General features: G+C 48.0%; 1 protein-coding gene across 3 annotated transcripts in view; it reads right to left on the reverse strand.

Annotated features, from left to right (window-relative positions):
* PRDM10 (PR/SET domain 10) overlaps positions 1-17151 on the reverse strand; it is a 59328-nt gene that overhangs the window by 21202 nt on the left and 20975 nt on the right. For 2 of the 3 annotated variants that reach the window (XM_071576171.1, XM_071576169.1), the window contains 8 exons: positions 16257-16376; positions 14222-14429; positions 12327-12568; positions 10293-10496; positions 8406-8478; positions 7726-7843; positions 6535-6664; positions 3754-3978 (listed from right to left, as the gene is read on the reverse strand). In XM_071576171.1, the coding sequence (XP_071432272.1) occupies positions 3754-3978; positions 6535-6664; positions 7726-7843; positions 8406-8478; positions 10293-10496; positions 12327-12568; positions 14222-14429; positions 16257-16376 (1320 nt within the window). The remainder of the gene's footprint in view (positions 1-3753; positions 3979-6534; positions 6665-7725; positions 7844-8405; positions 8479-10292; positions 10497-12326; positions 12569-14221; positions 14430-16256; positions 16377-17151) is intronic. The other variant, XM_071576170.1, reaches the window with a different exon arrangement.

Genomic DNA, 17151 nt, shown 5'->3' on the forward strand with positions numbered 1-17151 from the left:
AAGGTGAAATGTTTTACTGCTCTCTGGCTAGATAAGCTATCAACTATAAAAACAGAAAAAGAGAACTAAGTGTTGTCTCATTAACTCATAATATCGATCCAGCACAAACAATTGTGCAAATAAATCCTCCACAACTTTAAGATGGATATTCCATCTCTTCATCCAAGCAGTTTACTCCTGTAATATCCACCTGAAATTTGCAATGAATTGGCATAAAAAGAACTAGAGGAATGCAAATTGTTCTTCAGGTAACACTTAGTTCTGGACAGTGGTTGCTTCAAGAAGAACAAATGACACAATTTACAGTGTGGGGTCAATCAGGAAACACTAAACAGGAGCTGGACAGAACAACATGGAAGGTGATGTTGGGATGTCCCATTGGATCAGAGAGAGCAAAAACCCAATGAAACAAAAACTCAAACCTACCTGCAGCTCCAGCTGAGCAGGCAGCATTGAGGGAGAGAAAAATACTCATGTTATGCAAAGGACTTGAAAACAGAAGCCTTGACTTCTGCAGGCCACTGCAAGGGCCAGCTCTGCTAACTGGAGTTCACTCCTTTGAGGTTTTTGCCTCAGGAAACACTAAGCAGATCTTCAAGGTTTACTCTGCAGTCAGTATAAAGGGCAGAGATAAAACCCACAGATAATCTTGAAGGTGTTCTGTGACCTTTCCTGTTTTCCCAGGGCTGATTAACAACGATGCAATGCCCACTGCAAAGGTGAGAATGAAATGCTTTCAGCAGAAGGGAACAATTAGGGCAGGATGACAATAGGGCAGGGATTAGAAGAGTGAAAAAGTTAAGGAGAAGGGACTTTTTCTAACCTCATCTTACTGGCTGTACTCCTTGTTATAAAACTGGCTGCATTTCTTTTCACCATGAAGGCAGTGACTGTGCTTTCCAAGTCATATCCCTATCCCTGCCAGGTTCTGGCAGCAGCACAGACACTCCAGATACTGCCCAGAACTGAATTAAAAGCAAATATTCATTTTGGCTGTGCACCACAATGTTCCTCTAAAGTGTTACACGAGTATCTTGAAGGGTGGGTGTATCTCTTCAACGGCAGGGACAGAACTGTCACAGTTAAGGTCTGATCTCCAAGGAAACTCTGAGATCAGCTCAGCTGGTTAAAACTTGGCTGTAACAATGCCAAGGTCATGGGTTCAATCCCCTGTGTGGGCCATTGACTTAAGAGTTGGGCTCCATGATCCTTGTGGGTCCCTTCCAATTCAGAATAGTCTGTGAGTCTGTGAAACTCCACAGGCTCTAAAGCAGAGGCAGAAAAACGAACTGATCCCATCAGGACTTGAGTCCTGGAGCACCACAGGTAAGTGCTTCCAGCCAGAATGAAAACACTCCCAGAGTATCACTGCCTTAAACCTTAGAACAGCTAAAGCAATTCCCAAAGAATGGTTGTTTTTGGAAATGAAATCCTATTGAGGGATAATGAAGTGGAGCTACACAGGTCTCCAGATCATAACAAGGAGCCAGGACTTTGTGCCTGTTCTTTGGAAGTGAGTCATGTGTTACACATCTAAAAACCAAATGTTTGCTTGCTTGTATTATTAGCACACGTTATTATAAGCAGGTGCTGTGAATGGCTGTGTTGAGGTGAGTGTTCAGAGGGTGATTTTTCAGGGCTTAGAAAACAATGTTTGTTGGTTCAGCCTTATCTCAGTCTCATTGCTCACAGCCTGATGCAACATGGCAAGGTTTGTGCAACCATCCATCTGCCATTCTGCCACTGCTCCTGGCTTGAAACACCTCCAGAACTCTGCTGAACACGAGCTGCCAGATGCAGGGGAAGTGAGGAAGATTTGAGGTACAAACATGCCACTAAACCACCACTGCACTCTCTTAGCTGTCACCTGTTTGGGATGAATTCCCAGGGTACAAAAGGTAAGGCACAAGAAAACGGAGTAACTTCAGAATTTCTGTCTCTTTCTTCCCAATTCCAGAAGATTCCAAGTTCACATCTTGGGCTCCAAAGTTCAGGGAAATGCCCAACACTTTCTCTTCCTACTGAGGAAGCTGTAGCACACTAAGCAGTGCATTCTCATGCTCTTTACTGCCAAAACCTCAGCATCTCTCTTTATTACCTGCCCTTTAATACATTCAGTAAAAATCTCTCAAGCTTTTAATGTAAGAAAATGAAATTACTGGTATAACCTTGTCATTTGGAGACTGCAAGTGTTTTAGATGGTTAGAAACTGTGCAATCTTAATGTGCCCAAGTCCAACTCTTCCTTCCAGACATGCCACTGCATTTTTGGTGTAACACCACCACTGGTCTTGCACATATATTGCTAAAAAATGCAAGCAAAACCTGTCTCAACATCTTCCTACACAGAACAGTTGAACCCTTTTCTAATCCCTTCTCATCCCCTAAAAATGAACTCTTACCCCCCATTGAAGCTGTTCCTTTCTTTAATCCAAATTTTACACACGGAATAAAAAGGAAAAGATTTTAAGCCAAATAAACCCATCTCCCAGTTACACAACTTCAAGGATTATTTGCTCAAATCATTTCCCTCCCACACATAGTAGAGAAAAAACAGCTCACCCAGCTGACACCGAGCTCAGGCTCAAAGTGTTTGCTGTCAGTACACAAAGCTCTTAGCGCTGGTTTTGATCTCAAAGGCAGGTTTTTCTACCCCATAAAAGGATTTTATCACTAAATATCAGCACCATCTAAGCTGAGGTTGTGTGGTGGTTCTTTGGCACCTCTCTGCAGGAGGTTCTGAGGCACAGATGGTGCTGTGAGAAGCCATCGGGCTGTGCCACAGCCCCGCGATGCCGCCGGCTGTTTGAGTGCCCCCTGCTCGGCTGGACTGTGCTCCAGGAGGGAATTACTGTGCTGGAATTCCCTCAGCTCCAACTGCTGAACAGTGCTCACTAACACATGAGATAAGAGATGCTGGTTCTTAGCATGAGCTTTGCCTTTTTCAGTGCTAAAACCTGCTTTGCTCAGGGGTTGGAGCTGGACAGGGCAGCGAGAGGCAGCACGGCTGGTCCTGGTGGGCAGGGCTGGCATTCCCTGGGGAAGGGACTTATCCTTATTGATAGATAATGTTATTAATCAATACAGGAAGGGAAGTTATAGCCATAGAATCGACTGGGTTGGAAAAGACCTCCAAGATCATCAAGTCCAACCCTTGGTCCAACTCCAATCCCTTTACCAGATCATGGCACTCAGTGCCACGGCCAAGCTCAGCTGAAAAACCTCCAGGGATGGGGAATCCACCCCCTCTCTGGGCAGCCCATTCCAATGCCTGAGCACTCTCTCTGCAAACAAGTTTTTTCTGCTCTCCAACTTCATTTTCCCCTGGCAGAGCTTGAGCCCATCGTGCCCCCTTGTCCTATTGCTGAGTGCCTGGGAGAAGAGACCAACCCCCACCTGGCCACAACTTCCCTTCAGGCAGTTCCAGACAGTGCTGAGGTCACCTCTGAGCCTCCTCTTCTCCAGGCTGAACACCCCCAGCTCCCTCAGCCTCTCCCCACAGCACCTGTGCTCCAGTCCCTTCTCCAGCCTCGTTGCTCTTCTCTGTTGTTCTTCTCTTCTCACGTTTATGCACGAAGAAATAACGTATAACTTACTTGCATATAAACAAGTTGTTCACTCGACCAGGGGTTCATGTTTTTGGAGGAGCCATCCCCCTTGCACCCAGGCCTTGAATAAACATCCCTCTCTATGGCCTTACTGGACATAGAGTCTTTACTCTGCAAGCCAGGGCTGTGCCCCCCTGTGTGCTCACCCTGATGCGCTTGGCCCTCCTCATGTCGTCGGCCGTCATGGTGCTCTGCGTGGGCACGGCGCTGCCCTCGTGCTGCGGCTGCACGTGCAGTGTGTGGCTGTGCTGCTGCTCCAGCGCCGGCGCCGGCTCCGGCGGCACCGCGGGCGGCTCCGGCTGCTCCAGCCCGTTCAGGGCGCCTTGCGCGGCCTCATCAAACTGCCCCTTGCTGGAAAAATGCAGCAAGTCCTGAAATCGCAAACCATACAGCCGGTGGTTATTCCCCCCACCCACGGAGGGACCGACAGCGCTCAGCACACAGCAGGATTGGTACCATTCAACCACCAACAAACCCTGTCTGTCCCAGCTCCTACAGCCCTCCTGCCACCTCCACTCATCAATCCACAAACCCTGTCTGCCCCAGCTCCTACAGCCCTCCTGCCACCTCCATTGATCTCTTCACACACCCTGTCTGCCCCAGCTCCTACAGCCCTCCTGCCACCTCCACTGATCTCCACACACCCTGTCTGCCCCAGCTCCTACAGCCCTCCTGCCACCTCCACTGATCTCCACACACCCTGTCTGCCCCAGCTCCTACAGCCCTCCTGCCACCTCCACTCATCTCTCCACAAGCCCCGTTTGTCCCAGCTCCTACAGCCCTCCTGCCACCTCCACTCATCTCTCCACAAGCCCCGTTTGTCCCAGCTCCTACAGCCCTCCTGCCACCTCCACTGATCTCTCCACACACCCTGTCTGCCCCAGCTCCTACAGCCCTCCTGCCACCTCCACTCATCTCTCCACACACCCTGTCTGCCCCAGCTCCTACAGCCCTCCTGCCACCTCCACTGGTTTCTCCACACACCCTGTCTGCCCCAGCTCCTACAGCCCTCCTGCCACCTCCACTGATCTCACCCAGAAGTGGCACTGCAGGTGGGTGACCACTGATCTCACCCAGAAGTGGCACTGCAGGTGGGTGACCACTGATCTCACCCAGAAGTGGCACTGCAGGTGGGTGACCACTGATCTCACCCAGAAGTGGCACTGCAGGTGGGTGACTCTCTTGCCAGCCACAGACAATCCACATTATGCAGGTTGTGAACAGCCAAGAAGGCTCCTCTGCACTCAGGGCTATTCCTGCTTTAACCAAATGTGGTGTAAGCTGAGCTGGGAGAACTCTTACTACCTAAGTGACAGTGCAAATCAGGAAAAGAGAATTTCTGTCTCTTTGAAACTGTTCTCACTTTGAAACACTACAATGAGTCATTAGCAGCATCCTCTCCTTTCTAACAAACTCTGGAGAGTGACAAGGGACAGGGTTACACAGAGGACTCTGTGTTTTTCTCCCCAGTTTCCAGCTCTGCACACATCACTAACACTTATCTCACAAAGCTGTTTTCCTCCTTTATTGCACTACCATAAAAAGGGAGAGTGTTGTGAGTGGGAAGCATATACCAAAAAAACCCCTACATTCTTTCCCTCTAAGTTCCAGTAACTCCTCTGGGATGGAATCCTCTTGTATTACATGAAAAAACACACGTAGTTCCTTACTTGACACCACTTAATGCAACTAAGGGAATGTAAAAGCACAAGGAAACAGAGCACCAGAATTATGTCAGCTCCAGGCTGGTGCTGTCCAAGCACAAAAGTGGGTGTGGGAAAAGCAAACCAGGGTGCCAAGAGGAGTGAGACCCTCCCAAACCATCACTGCTCACCAGAGAGAGACACTTAGAACAAGCCACCAGCCAGGAGCCAGCCCAGGTTTAGCTGGCAAGTCTCCACCCCCGCTGGCATTAACCTGACTCTCAGTTCTCAGGCAGAACTCGTGCCTGGCCTTCAGAGAGGCAGGCAGACCTCCAAAGGCCTGGGGCATCACCTGCCTCCCTGCACAGACACTCTCCAAGCTTGGCCATGCTCCAAGCTGGCAGGACACGAGCCACCTCCATTCCAGAGCCACTCACACCCACTAATGTGCCCAGCAAGCCCTGCTGCCCCAGAGTGAAGGGTTTGGGAGCAGCACTGTGTTTATCTGTCTGAAAGGGGCTGGAGTGTGCCATGTCAGCCTGCAGAGAGGGTGAGCCCAGACTGCCTGCACTCAATGCAGCATTGAGGGCACTGCAGCAGGAACCCCTGGGCAGAGAATACATTCCCACCCTGAGTCAGCACAGAGCCATGACCCAAGTGAGATGCCAGAGGAAAATTACCACTCCAGGTATCAGCTTCCAGCTAAGTCATAAAACAGAGCACTGATCCCTTTTGACACCACTCAGAAAAGGACTTTGTGGTAACCTGAGCATGGGCAGAATCAGAGAATTTAGCATTTTACTTGAATGCATTGCACTGGGTCCCTGCAGAATATAACCAAGAGGAACATTTTGCAATAAGCCTGCCTACAGGAGGCCCTACTGTTAATATTAAAACATCATAGAGAATCATAGCTCAAACTGATTTAATTCCACCAGCAAGTTATAAGAGCAGGCTGACCTCACATTCCAGAAAGGACAAATAGGAACCTAAATTCCCATTACAGTTTTACTGTCTGAATTACTTCTGTGATGCTGCTGAACTGCTGCAATAACCCACCCCACTGCTAAGTGCTGTCTTGCTGGAGAAAGGCAAGAGATGTGACAGTTTTTGTGGAAGGGCAGCAGTGTGCTCTCCTGGCAGAGAATCCCAGCTCCCAAACAACAATTAGGCTTAAATCCAAAGCACACCCTCAGCTTGCACTGCTGCCCCAAATTCTTTTTTTAGTCAAGAGCTTCCATCCCACAGGGTATTTTTTTGTTCTTCTCATCTCCAGACATGTACCTGTGTCCCTTCTTCACACTTGTCCCCGTTCTCACTGGTCACCTCCAGGCGCATGAACTTGGGTGGGCGCCCAGGCCGCCTGCCCGGCCCGAACCGGCGCTTCCCTCGCCCGCGGCCCCGGCCTCTGGCTCTGCAGGACACACAGGGCTCCAGTTAGAGACAAAAACCAGGGCTGGGCCCTCTGCACTGGTGTCAGGCATTCTCTCTCAGCATCACTATTCCCCCACTCGACTCAGCAACAAAACCTGAGGAAATTGTGGCAGCCGGAACGATGCTTTCCGCCTGGTATCTGTTGATTCTGTGCTTTATGAGAAACCATTAAAACCATTAAAACACCCCTGAGATCAGTTCAGTTGGTTAAAACTTGGCTGTAACAATGCCAAGGTCATGGGTTCAATCCCCTCTGTGGGCCATTGACTGAAGAGTTGGACTCGATTTGTGGGTCCCTTCCAGCTCAGAATAATCTGGGATTCTGTGAAAAGTGTTGATGACATTAAAATTAAGTTCAGTAATCACGGGACTGAGAGGACCACTGACTTCTAGCAAGTCCTCTGCCATGGCAACTCTCCCACTTCCAACACCCTGGCACACAGGAAACATTTTCAGCAACATGGAACAAGTGCACAAGAAAACCAGTTTAAAATCTGAAGCCATAACACCCCTCCCCAAAAAGCACTTGGCCATTGATGTCAGGCACTGAACAGAAGGGAACAACTTTGTGACTGAAAAGCAAAACAAAACATTTCAGGAAAAAGAAGGCACCAGTGTCTTCTGCTCTGTGATGGATGTTTGTAGATTCAGTTTTTAACAGGATAAACTATCTTGCCAGCCCAACAAGGAGACAAAGCACCAGAATCCTTGCTCTCAAAACTCTATCTTCTTTCATCTGAGGAACATCAGTATTTCAACACTGATATTGAAATACTATAGGTTTTTAAGTCATTGGAAAAAAAAAAAAAACAAAAACCAAATAAGAAAAAGATCCCAACAGTTTCAATGGAGCATTTATCTCCTTCAAGCTACTTCTTGCACCATTCTCTTACACCAGCAAGATCCTGGTGCCACATTCTTTCCCTGTGGTGCCAAGCTGTTCTCCTGTGAGTCAGCCCCTATATCTGGAGGGCAAAGCCTCTCCTTCCTGCAGTCTGGGGCAGCACCAGTGCCAGCCAGCCCAGCCAGAGCTGCCAGTACCTGCTGAAGAAGTCCAGCTTCTCGTCGTGGGAGTTGAGGTGCTGCTGCAGCTGCTCCGAGCTCATGAAGCGCCGGTTGCACTCGTAGCAGGGCCAGTTCTTCTCCTGCTCCCTGAGAACTGCAGCCAGGGGGAAAGGTCACTGACAGCACTTCAGTCACCACCAAGGAAACACCTCATCTCTTTCCCCAAGGCTGTGTGGGCCATATTTCTCCCCTGAAGGTTGGGCAGGCAGCAGAATACACAGCATTGCTCCATTTGGGTTTGTTTTTATCTTCTCTGTGTTGTGCCATGACCACAGCTCATCACAGAGACAAAAATGTCCTTGGACAATTCACTATCAAAAGACTCATTCACCCTGAATGGAAGAGCACAGGATGGTGTGTCTGGCACAAGGCAGGGGAGAGCAAGAGAAGTTTCTCCATCTAAAGCAGTTGCACATCAGTTTGTGACACAGAAACACACCTCTCCCAGCAGCAGGAACTGAGGCAAGAGGTTAAAAATATTGCAATATTACCATGAGAAGAGTTGGGGGAAACAAGTCCCAGTAACACAATCTAGATCTGGTTTAGCTGTTCCCAACCCAGCAGAAATCTGGGAGCACTACACAGGCCATGTGTTTGAAGCTAAGAGGTACCACACCCAACCACCACCACACAGAGAGCACCAGAGCCCAAGTTACCCTTCCTTTCCTCCTCAGTTATGTCATGGATCTTCTGGTTCACAAACTCAGCATAAGAGGCAGCATACCACACCTGCAGCAGGAGCACAAGGCACAGAACACTGAGAACCAGAACCAAAGGGAATTCATTTGAAAAGCGGTTTTAAGTAATACATTTACTTCACTTGCCTCAACCACTCACTGCTCCTTTTATCCTCAATAATAAAGCCTGGTGAGATCAATATGCTCCCACTGAGGACTAAAAGAGCTTTGCTCAGAAAGCATTTCCATTTAATTTTAAGGTCTGGCCTCCCAATATGAATGTTAATCTTGCACATGGCTGCCAGCAGCTCTAAAGGAAATAAGATTAATCTCTTCAGACACAACTAACAGCAAAGCCCTGTTAATTGTGGTACCAAATTTTTTTAACTGAGGGCATTTCAGATTTCTTTCCTGCTCTCTTTACACAGAAAACAGGCAGCACCATCCACAGAGACTCATTTAGGATGTTTCTCAGCTTCCAAAAGATTGGGGCAATAGGGTCCTGCTTCCCACAACAGAGATCTGCCAGGCTGCAGAACATGGACCCTCTTTTGTTACAGGAGGGACTGAGGAAGCCTTAGAACCACAGGAGGCAGGAAGACAAAGTTTATTAAAGCCTGAAAGCAGATGCTCACTCTTAGCTGAGAATTCTTGCATCATTTCATCTCTGAAGAGGTTTCTCAGAGAAGGCATGAACAGATTTTCAGCATGAGAAACCCAGGCAGGTTTTAACTTGCACTGGGCCACAGGTTCCCACAGCACTGGGTGGCATTTCAAGGACACACTGGAGGTGTGTGTTACTCTGCAGGAATCTCACTGCCTGGGCAGAAAGGAAAGCCTGGAGCTCCTGGAATACAGAACTTCCCAGCCTGAACTCACTGATCCTCACAGTTCAGTCCCTGGACAAAATTTGTGTGAATCCCCTACATCCACTTGGAGAGGACACACCATTACCGAGCTCAGGTAATTGGCTTTCAATTAGCAAACCAATTTTACCCCAAAGGACACCACTAACACACAGAGGAAGAAAAATGATGCTCCCACTGGGAGGTCTGTACTGATTTAAAGTCTGATTTCACCTTGCTTTAAAAATGATGTCTGGATACACTTAAAATGGATTAATAAGATTTCCAGTGATTCAGCATCAGAGGATTCCTCCAATTGTTTTAAGCACACTCACTGAACACTAAGAAATGTGTGTGCTTAAAACAATTGTCTTTTCCAGATAAATTGTTGACATCTATGTGCAAGAAAAGATTTGAAGAACAACAAACAATTTCCTGACAGCAAAATTTTTTAGTTCCCCCCAGTGCTCCAAAAGATGTTGCAAACAAAGGCCATCTCAGCCAGCCTTGCTGCCCTGAGCTCAGAGTAATGAATGCATCTTTACAGGGAACAAAAACAAACTCACAGGGAAGTCACCATATTCTTTCTCACTGTCCACATGCAAAGTTCCAAGAGTTCCAGGAAAGCCAGGTAAAGGGAGAGACCATATTCACTTAAGCAAGTCGAGGGCACACAGGACTAACTGGGAAGGGCATCCAGAACTAAAAGGAGTTAGATTGCTGCAATAAAAATTAGATTGCAGCAGCAGTTAAGCATGACAGTGAGAGACAAATCATTTACATACTTTTATTTTGAACTTGCTGATTTCCTACCTGAGCCAAAGCTTATTAAAATGCCTAAGTTGGTGGCCAACTACTTACTGACTTCAGTGACATTTGACTCAGACCATCAGAGAAAAAAAGCCCTAAAACTATTTGGAGCAGTATTTTCTGGCTCTTGGACATGCAATTATGAGGGAACAAGTTAAGATATGATTGAATCAGCAGAGAAGGAGAGCCCTGAGACAGAGCAATGCCATACCTTGAGCTCCTGCTTGGGCTCCACGTTTTTGATGGTGGTGTAGTAGATGTGGTGGCCGTACTGATAAGCCACCAGGTTCTGCTCCAGGTGGTTCTGGGCTGGGCGCACAAACATCATCCAGTTACACAGAGCCTCGCTGGACAGCTCAAACCACAGGTCCTCCTGCAAGTCTCTGTCTTTTCTGTCACCCTTATCGAGAGAAACCTGCAGCAAAATCCAAACAGAGGAGGCTGTGACTGCCTGGTTCAAGAGAATGTGAGTTAGCAAGAGAACAACAGTGCCCACCCATGAGCTGTGACATTAGGGGAGCAATGAGAGCAATTAGGGGAGTAAAGAGAGCTGATTTTCTCTCTTTTCCTAACAGGGATCCTGAAACAGGCAGAAAAAGACTTAAAATGGGTAGAGATTTAAGCTGGGAGACATGATGGGCCCTCCCAAGGGTCTCAAGGCTAAGAGTCATTCATTAGAAGGGCCAGGCAAAGGATGTACATGAGGCTATACATGAGCTGTAGCTTTAGAAGGCCACAGAAGCATCAGTCAGATGGTTCTAACTGGCAGCCCCACTTCTCCTTTCATTTCTTGGCTCATGGCATTGCCTCAAGCTGGAAGCAGCACTTCTTTAGCTGGACTTCTCTTGGGTTGCTGAAATTTGCCTGTGACCACAACTTGCTTGTCAGAACTGCTCATCAGAGAACTCCTGAACTGTGAGCCTGAACTCCAGTAACTAAAGGACCAATTTCTATACTGAAACCAGTGAATGCACAGAGAGAAGTCACTCAAATCCACTTCACCCCAGGCCAATGACTTGGCATGAGAAAGGGGAGAAAAATCTCACCTTTCCTCTCCCTCTTATGGGGGAAAGGAAAGGGAAGTCAAGTATTTGGAACTGAAGTTACAGCATGACATGAAAGAATGGCTGCACAACATCCTCAGATGGGGCTGCTGTTTTAATGTCCAGGTGCTGCTTCAGCTCATGTGAGAGTCACTCATATATTCAAAACAGCACAGTGTGAGAACATCCACCAGGATCAGTGTGCCTCTGAACAGCAGAGCAGGTCTGAAGCCAAAGCAGTCTGGGTGTTCCTAGAGATGGAGGTCCCAAAAGAACATCTCCACTGACCAAGTGGCAAAGCCATGAAAATCAAGGCTGAGTGAAAGAGAAAAGAGACCAAAAAAAACCCAGTTTTGTGAAATTTCTGATTCTGCTTTGCAAAATGATGTTTGCACATCAAGGCCGTTTAACTCATGAACAGCATGAGGGGCTGGAGTCGCTTTGTTCTGGTTCAGACTGTCCAGCAGTTACAGAGACCAGCGGGCCATGGGTTGGAAGCCACACATTAAAGTGAGCTGGACACTTCAATAGGATGAAATGGGAAAGATCCAAGATTTTGGAGAGTTAAAGTCATGATTTTATAAATTTGACAGGTCATGGCATTGAACAAAGGAAAGGCAAAGTCCAACAGTGATGATGACCCTGAGATCAGTTCAGCTGGTTAAAACTTGGTTGTAACAATGCCAAGGTCATGGGTTCAATCCCCTCTGTGGGCCACTGACTGAAGAGTTGGACTCGATGGTCCTTGTGGGTCCCTTCCAGCTCAGAATAGTCTGGGATTCTGTGAAGTTGCTTCAAGACCACCCGAGGGATGAAGTCAGGAGAGCACCACCCAAATTTCAAGCCAAAAGGAAAGCTCTGCCCAAGATTTCACCCAGTCATTAATATGGAAATTAGAAGGTGTTAACTATGAGCTTAAAGACCATAAATGGCTCATTTTACACAAAAAGTCAGGCAAGTTTCTGGAAATTAGAAGGTGTTAACTATGAACTTAAGACTATAAATGGCTCATTTTACACAAAAATTTAGGCAAGTTTTTGCCCAGTATGAACTGGCTGTGCCTCCAATGCTGTCAATAAACACCTTTGCTGCTAAAAGATAAAAAGCTTTTTAGCAGTTATTTATTTTGAAGTGTTTTGCTATCACTGAGCTATCATTTTGACTATACCTGCCCCCTCCCTGCCCCACACACACGGCCTCACCTTCAGGTGGATGTAGCAGTCCTTGAGCTCGGCCTGCCTGACCAGGGGCCCCTCCACGGGCCCGAACTGGGTGCGCTTGGGGATGCGGCGCTTGGAGAAGACGCCGCCCAGGAAGCGGTCGATGTAGAGCACCAGGGGCAGGCTGGCCCTGGCACGGGTCAGCACGGGCCGGCTGGGGATGGGGTGCAGAGGGCCGTGCTTGGGGCACACCGAGGGGTGGGCGTTGTTGCACTCCTCACACCCTGCAACAAAGACAAATCAGAGCATCACACGCTGCCTCACTGACTGACTCACACACAGCCTGGCTGCTCTGAGCACCTCGGGCTCAGCTGGGGCAACGCTCATGACAAGACCCACCCCAACATCAGCTCAGTTGGTTAAAACTTGGTTATAATAACACCAAGCTCATGGGTTCAATCCCCTGTGTGGGTCACTGACTGAAGAGTTGGACTCGATGATCCTTCTGGGTCCCTTCCAGCTCAGAATAGTCTGGGATTCTGTGGCCAGTGTTGGAATGACATTAGGTGGCCATCCCAGGGTGGGAAAAGGAGGAGGGCTTGACCCAGAAGTCCCTCCCAGCCCCCTGTCCAACTCCCCTTTGTTCAGTGGAGCTGTGACCCCTTTCCCTGCAGTGCCACCAGGCGCTTTCCGAGCTCCATGTCCGTGATCTGGGCTTGCTTTATCTCATGGATTTATCATCTCCAGGAAGCAACTCACACCCCTCCTCCCCTCTGCAAAGGCCAACCATGCTGCCATCCCAAATTACAGCTTGGCAGAGATCAGGCCTGGCTTTGCAATCCATTGAAATGGCTGGAGCCATCTCAGTTGGTTAAAACTTGGCTGTGACAATGCCAAGGTCATGGGTTCAATCCCCTGTGTGGGCCACTGACTGAAGAGTTGGACTCGATGGTCCTTGTGGGTCCCTTCCAGCTCAGAATAGTCTGGGATTCTGTGATTTGTGCGACAGCTGAGGGGCACCCAGGTCCAGGGAACTAACCTGTTACCTGGAGGGGATGTGGATTTTGGGAGGACAGTGACTCAGGGGAAAAAAGAACAAGGAACCCATTTTGTAACATATATTTATACAACAGTAAAAGCTTGGTTTTAGGGCATTTGGGGTTGCTTCTTCATCTTCACAAGCTCATTTCTTACAAGATTTTTTCCATTTCTGATACTGTATGTCCTCACATAGATTTTACAGCATTAGAGAGGACAGCATCCTGCAGAATGGAGAACAAAGCACTTCAGAGACCTCATCCACGACAGAATCTTGTCTTTGCAGCAAAGCAGACCAAAAAACCCTGAGATCAGCTCAGCTGGTTAAAACTTGGTTGCAATAATGCCAAGGTCATTGGTTCAATCCCCTCTGTGGGCCATTGACTGAAGAGCTGGACTCGATGGTCCTTGGGGGTCCCTTCCAGCTCAGAATAGTCTGGGATTCTGTGAATATGAGTCTTTGATATGTGTGGCTGGGCTTTGTGAACAAAGCTTTGGGAAGGGCTCTCCCCATGTGGGTGTGCCCTTTGAGCCTGCACAGGGGATTGTTCAGGTGAGGCACAGCGTGCACCAAACTGGTCCCACCCTTTGCTCCTCAGGTTCATCTGCCACAGCCAACCAAGCTTGGACAGTGACAGTGAAGTCCTCAGGACTAGAACCTACAGCCCCCAGTATGGTATTCCCAGGAGGTCTCCCATCCAAGTACTAACCAGGCCTGACCCTGCTCAGCTTCTGAGATCTGATGGGATTGGGTGTCAGGGAGGTATTTACCTGCCTCATGTACACATTTCTGGGTATAAAGGTGCTTACTTGTTAGTGCTTTCAACTCTACTTACTGATGGAGGGGAAATTAAAAATGGGAAGGCAGCAATACACTAAATGATACTTCAAATGCTTACACAAATCATTGGGATCAAAGGGTCGAGGTGGATCTGGATCCCATTCGTCCATGTCGGTGTCTTCCCCATCTTCATCCTCATCTTCATCCTCATCATCTTCCTCTTTTGTTTCTATCCTGTCCATTTGATTCTGCAGAGGTGCTAAAGGGTCAGAACCATCCACTGCCTCCATAGGAGGCAACACCTGGTTATGCACCGGTAATGATGCCTGGGGAGAGAAGTCACAGACCATTAAAACTGATGCAGGAAGAAAACCCCTCTTACAGAGACAAGCAATGAAGGACTTTGCTAGTCTACCCTTCCTGCTCCCTTTGGTGATGGAGAAAAGGACAAGGGGAAGTGAAGGGACTGATAAACAGCTGCTGAGGGATGTTCTGTGTCACTCAGGACAGCTGTGTCACTGCCTGCCTCCACCCTGCCAAGGACTCTGCTCACAGCAGGAGAAACTGGAATCAGGGAAGATCTGGACCCTCACAGAACTGTTGAAGCAAAGTCCAGGCTCTGTGGAAATTATCTAGAGCCTAAAGCTGTGTTTTAACTTCTTTTGTACAAGTGAGAAAGTCCTGCACTTTGGTACATGATCTTTTAGAACCAATCCCCAGAGGACACAGGTGGAAATCAGTAAGGGATGAGGTAACATGGGGACCAGATATACACGATGGGACATGAGAGACAGTTGGGGGCATTGCATTCTTCCACTAACTTGCACATTTATCCCTTTCTTTCCCAAAATAAAAAAAATCAAAAAATGAAGTATTTTACTTCCATGTTTCTCCCTCTTTCCCTAAATAAAAAATTCAAAAAATGAAGTATTTTACTTTCATCTTTCTCCATCTTTCCCTAAATAAAAAATTCAATAAATGAATAATTTTACTTGCACGTTTATCCCTTTCTTTCCCTAAATAAAAAATTCAAAAAATGAAGTATTTTACTTTCAAGTTTATCCCTTTCTTTCCCTAAATAAAAAAAAATCAAAAAATGAAGCATTTTAAGTGCAGTGCATATTTCATCACCCACATGGGTTTCTCAGGTGGAGAACAAGGAATGCCACCCCCAGTGAAGCTGCCTGGAAACACTGGCAAGAGACCCAGTGGATGTTGCTGTGACAGTCAGAATTACACCTTCTGCTCCTGAGAGGAGAATTCTAAGGTGGCTGCTCAACACCCAACCATCTGCACAACAAGGTTTTTTGTGTATTAAACACACCATCTCTCCTAAAAAAAAACACCCACACATTCCATGGTGAGACTATGGACGACAGCACAACTGCCAGGGGAAATTTAAGGTGGAGATCAGAAAAAAATTCTTTGCAGAGAGAGTGCTCAGGCATTGGAATGGGCTGCCCAGAGAGGGGGTGGATTCCCCATCCCTGGAGGGTTTTAACCTGAGCTTGGCCGTGGCACTGAGTGCCATGATCTGGTAAAGGGACTGGAGTTGGACCAAGGGTTGGACTTGATGATCTCAGAGGGCTTTTCCACCCCAATCCATTCTATGATTCTGTGATTCTATAGAAGTGGCACAGAGTGAGAATTCACATCTTGATCCAACCCCACTGTTGGGGTTGGATCAAGGGTTGGACTTGATGATCTCGGAGGTCTTTTCCCACCCAATCCATTCTATGACTCTGTGGATGTGGCACTGAGCGAGAATCCACCACGTCTTGATCCAACCCTACTGTGATCACCAGTGGGGTTGAATCAAGGGTTGGACTTGATGATCTCGGAGGTCTTTTCCCACCCAATCCATTCTATGACTCTGTGGATGTGGCACTGAGCGAGAATCCACCACGTCTTGATCCAACCCTACTGTGATCACCAGCCCAGGGCACTCTGTGCCCTGGGCTGGTGATCACAGTGGGGTTGTATCAAGGGTTGGACTTGATGATCTCGGAGGTCTTTTCCAACCCAATCCATTCTATGATTCTATGATTGAACTCTGAGCCAGCTCCTCACCCTCAACCAGCCACGTGCCATCCCCTGAGACAATGGAGCGATGGAATCAGGACATGGAAAAGGAAAGGGTGCCTGGCACTTACTCTATCTGCTTGTGGCCCCTGCTCCAGAGCCACTGGCTGGGGGGGGTCGGCAGCGCTGCCGAGCACAGCCAGGCTGGTGGGGTTCATGCTCTGAGCAGCAGCAGGCAAGAGCACCGTTACCTAAAAGCACAGGCACTCAGTTTAGCACTGCAGAGTGGCACCAGGCACGCACACACAGCCCCCTCCAGCCCTGACAAGGCACCACCCCAGTGATCTGTGGGGTTCCAGGGAGGGGTGAGGGGGGCCTTGGAGAGCACCTGCAGCTCCAGGGGTGAAGGGAAAGGCTTCAAAGCTCAGCCCGGACACTGAAGCTTCACAATTACCCATCACCTGTTTCCAAACCAAGGCCCTGCCCAGTCTGGGCTCAACTGCACTAGAAGATGTGAGGAGCTCTTTAGTTCTTGGTAAAACCAGGGATTTGGGGTCTTTTTTGCTTCTACACACAAATTTACATTTCTTTTTTAAGTGAAAAAGGAAAAAAGGGACATCTCTTTTTTTTGCCTGTCTTGCAAACCCTGGCCATGGCAGGGTATTGGAATCAGATAAGGTTTAAGGTCCCTTCCAACCCAAACTATCCTTTAAGTTGGAGATCAGAAAAAAAATCTTTGCAGAGAGAGTGCTCAGGGATTGGAATGGGCTGCCCAGAGAGGGGGTGGATTCCCCATCCCTGGAGGTTTTTCAGCTGAGCTTGGCCGTGGCACTGAGTGCCATGATCTGGTAAAGGGACTGGAGTTGGACCAAGGGTTGGACTTGATGATCTCGGAGGGCTTTTCCAACCCAATCCATTCTGTGATTCTGTGATCCTGTCATTCTATGATCCAGGATCCATTAAAAACCCAAGATGGTGTATTGACCTCATTGGAAGATCAAACTCTCCAACTCCAGAATTCAAACC

The sequence above is a fragment of the Pithys albifrons genome, chromosome 23 (genome assembly GCF_047495875.1).
Source record: "Pithys albifrons albifrons isolate INPA30051 chromosome 23, PitAlb_v1, whole genome shotgun sequence".
Taxonomy (NCBI): Eukaryota; Metazoa; Chordata; class Aves; order Passeriformes; family Thamnophilidae; genus Pithys; species Pithys albifrons.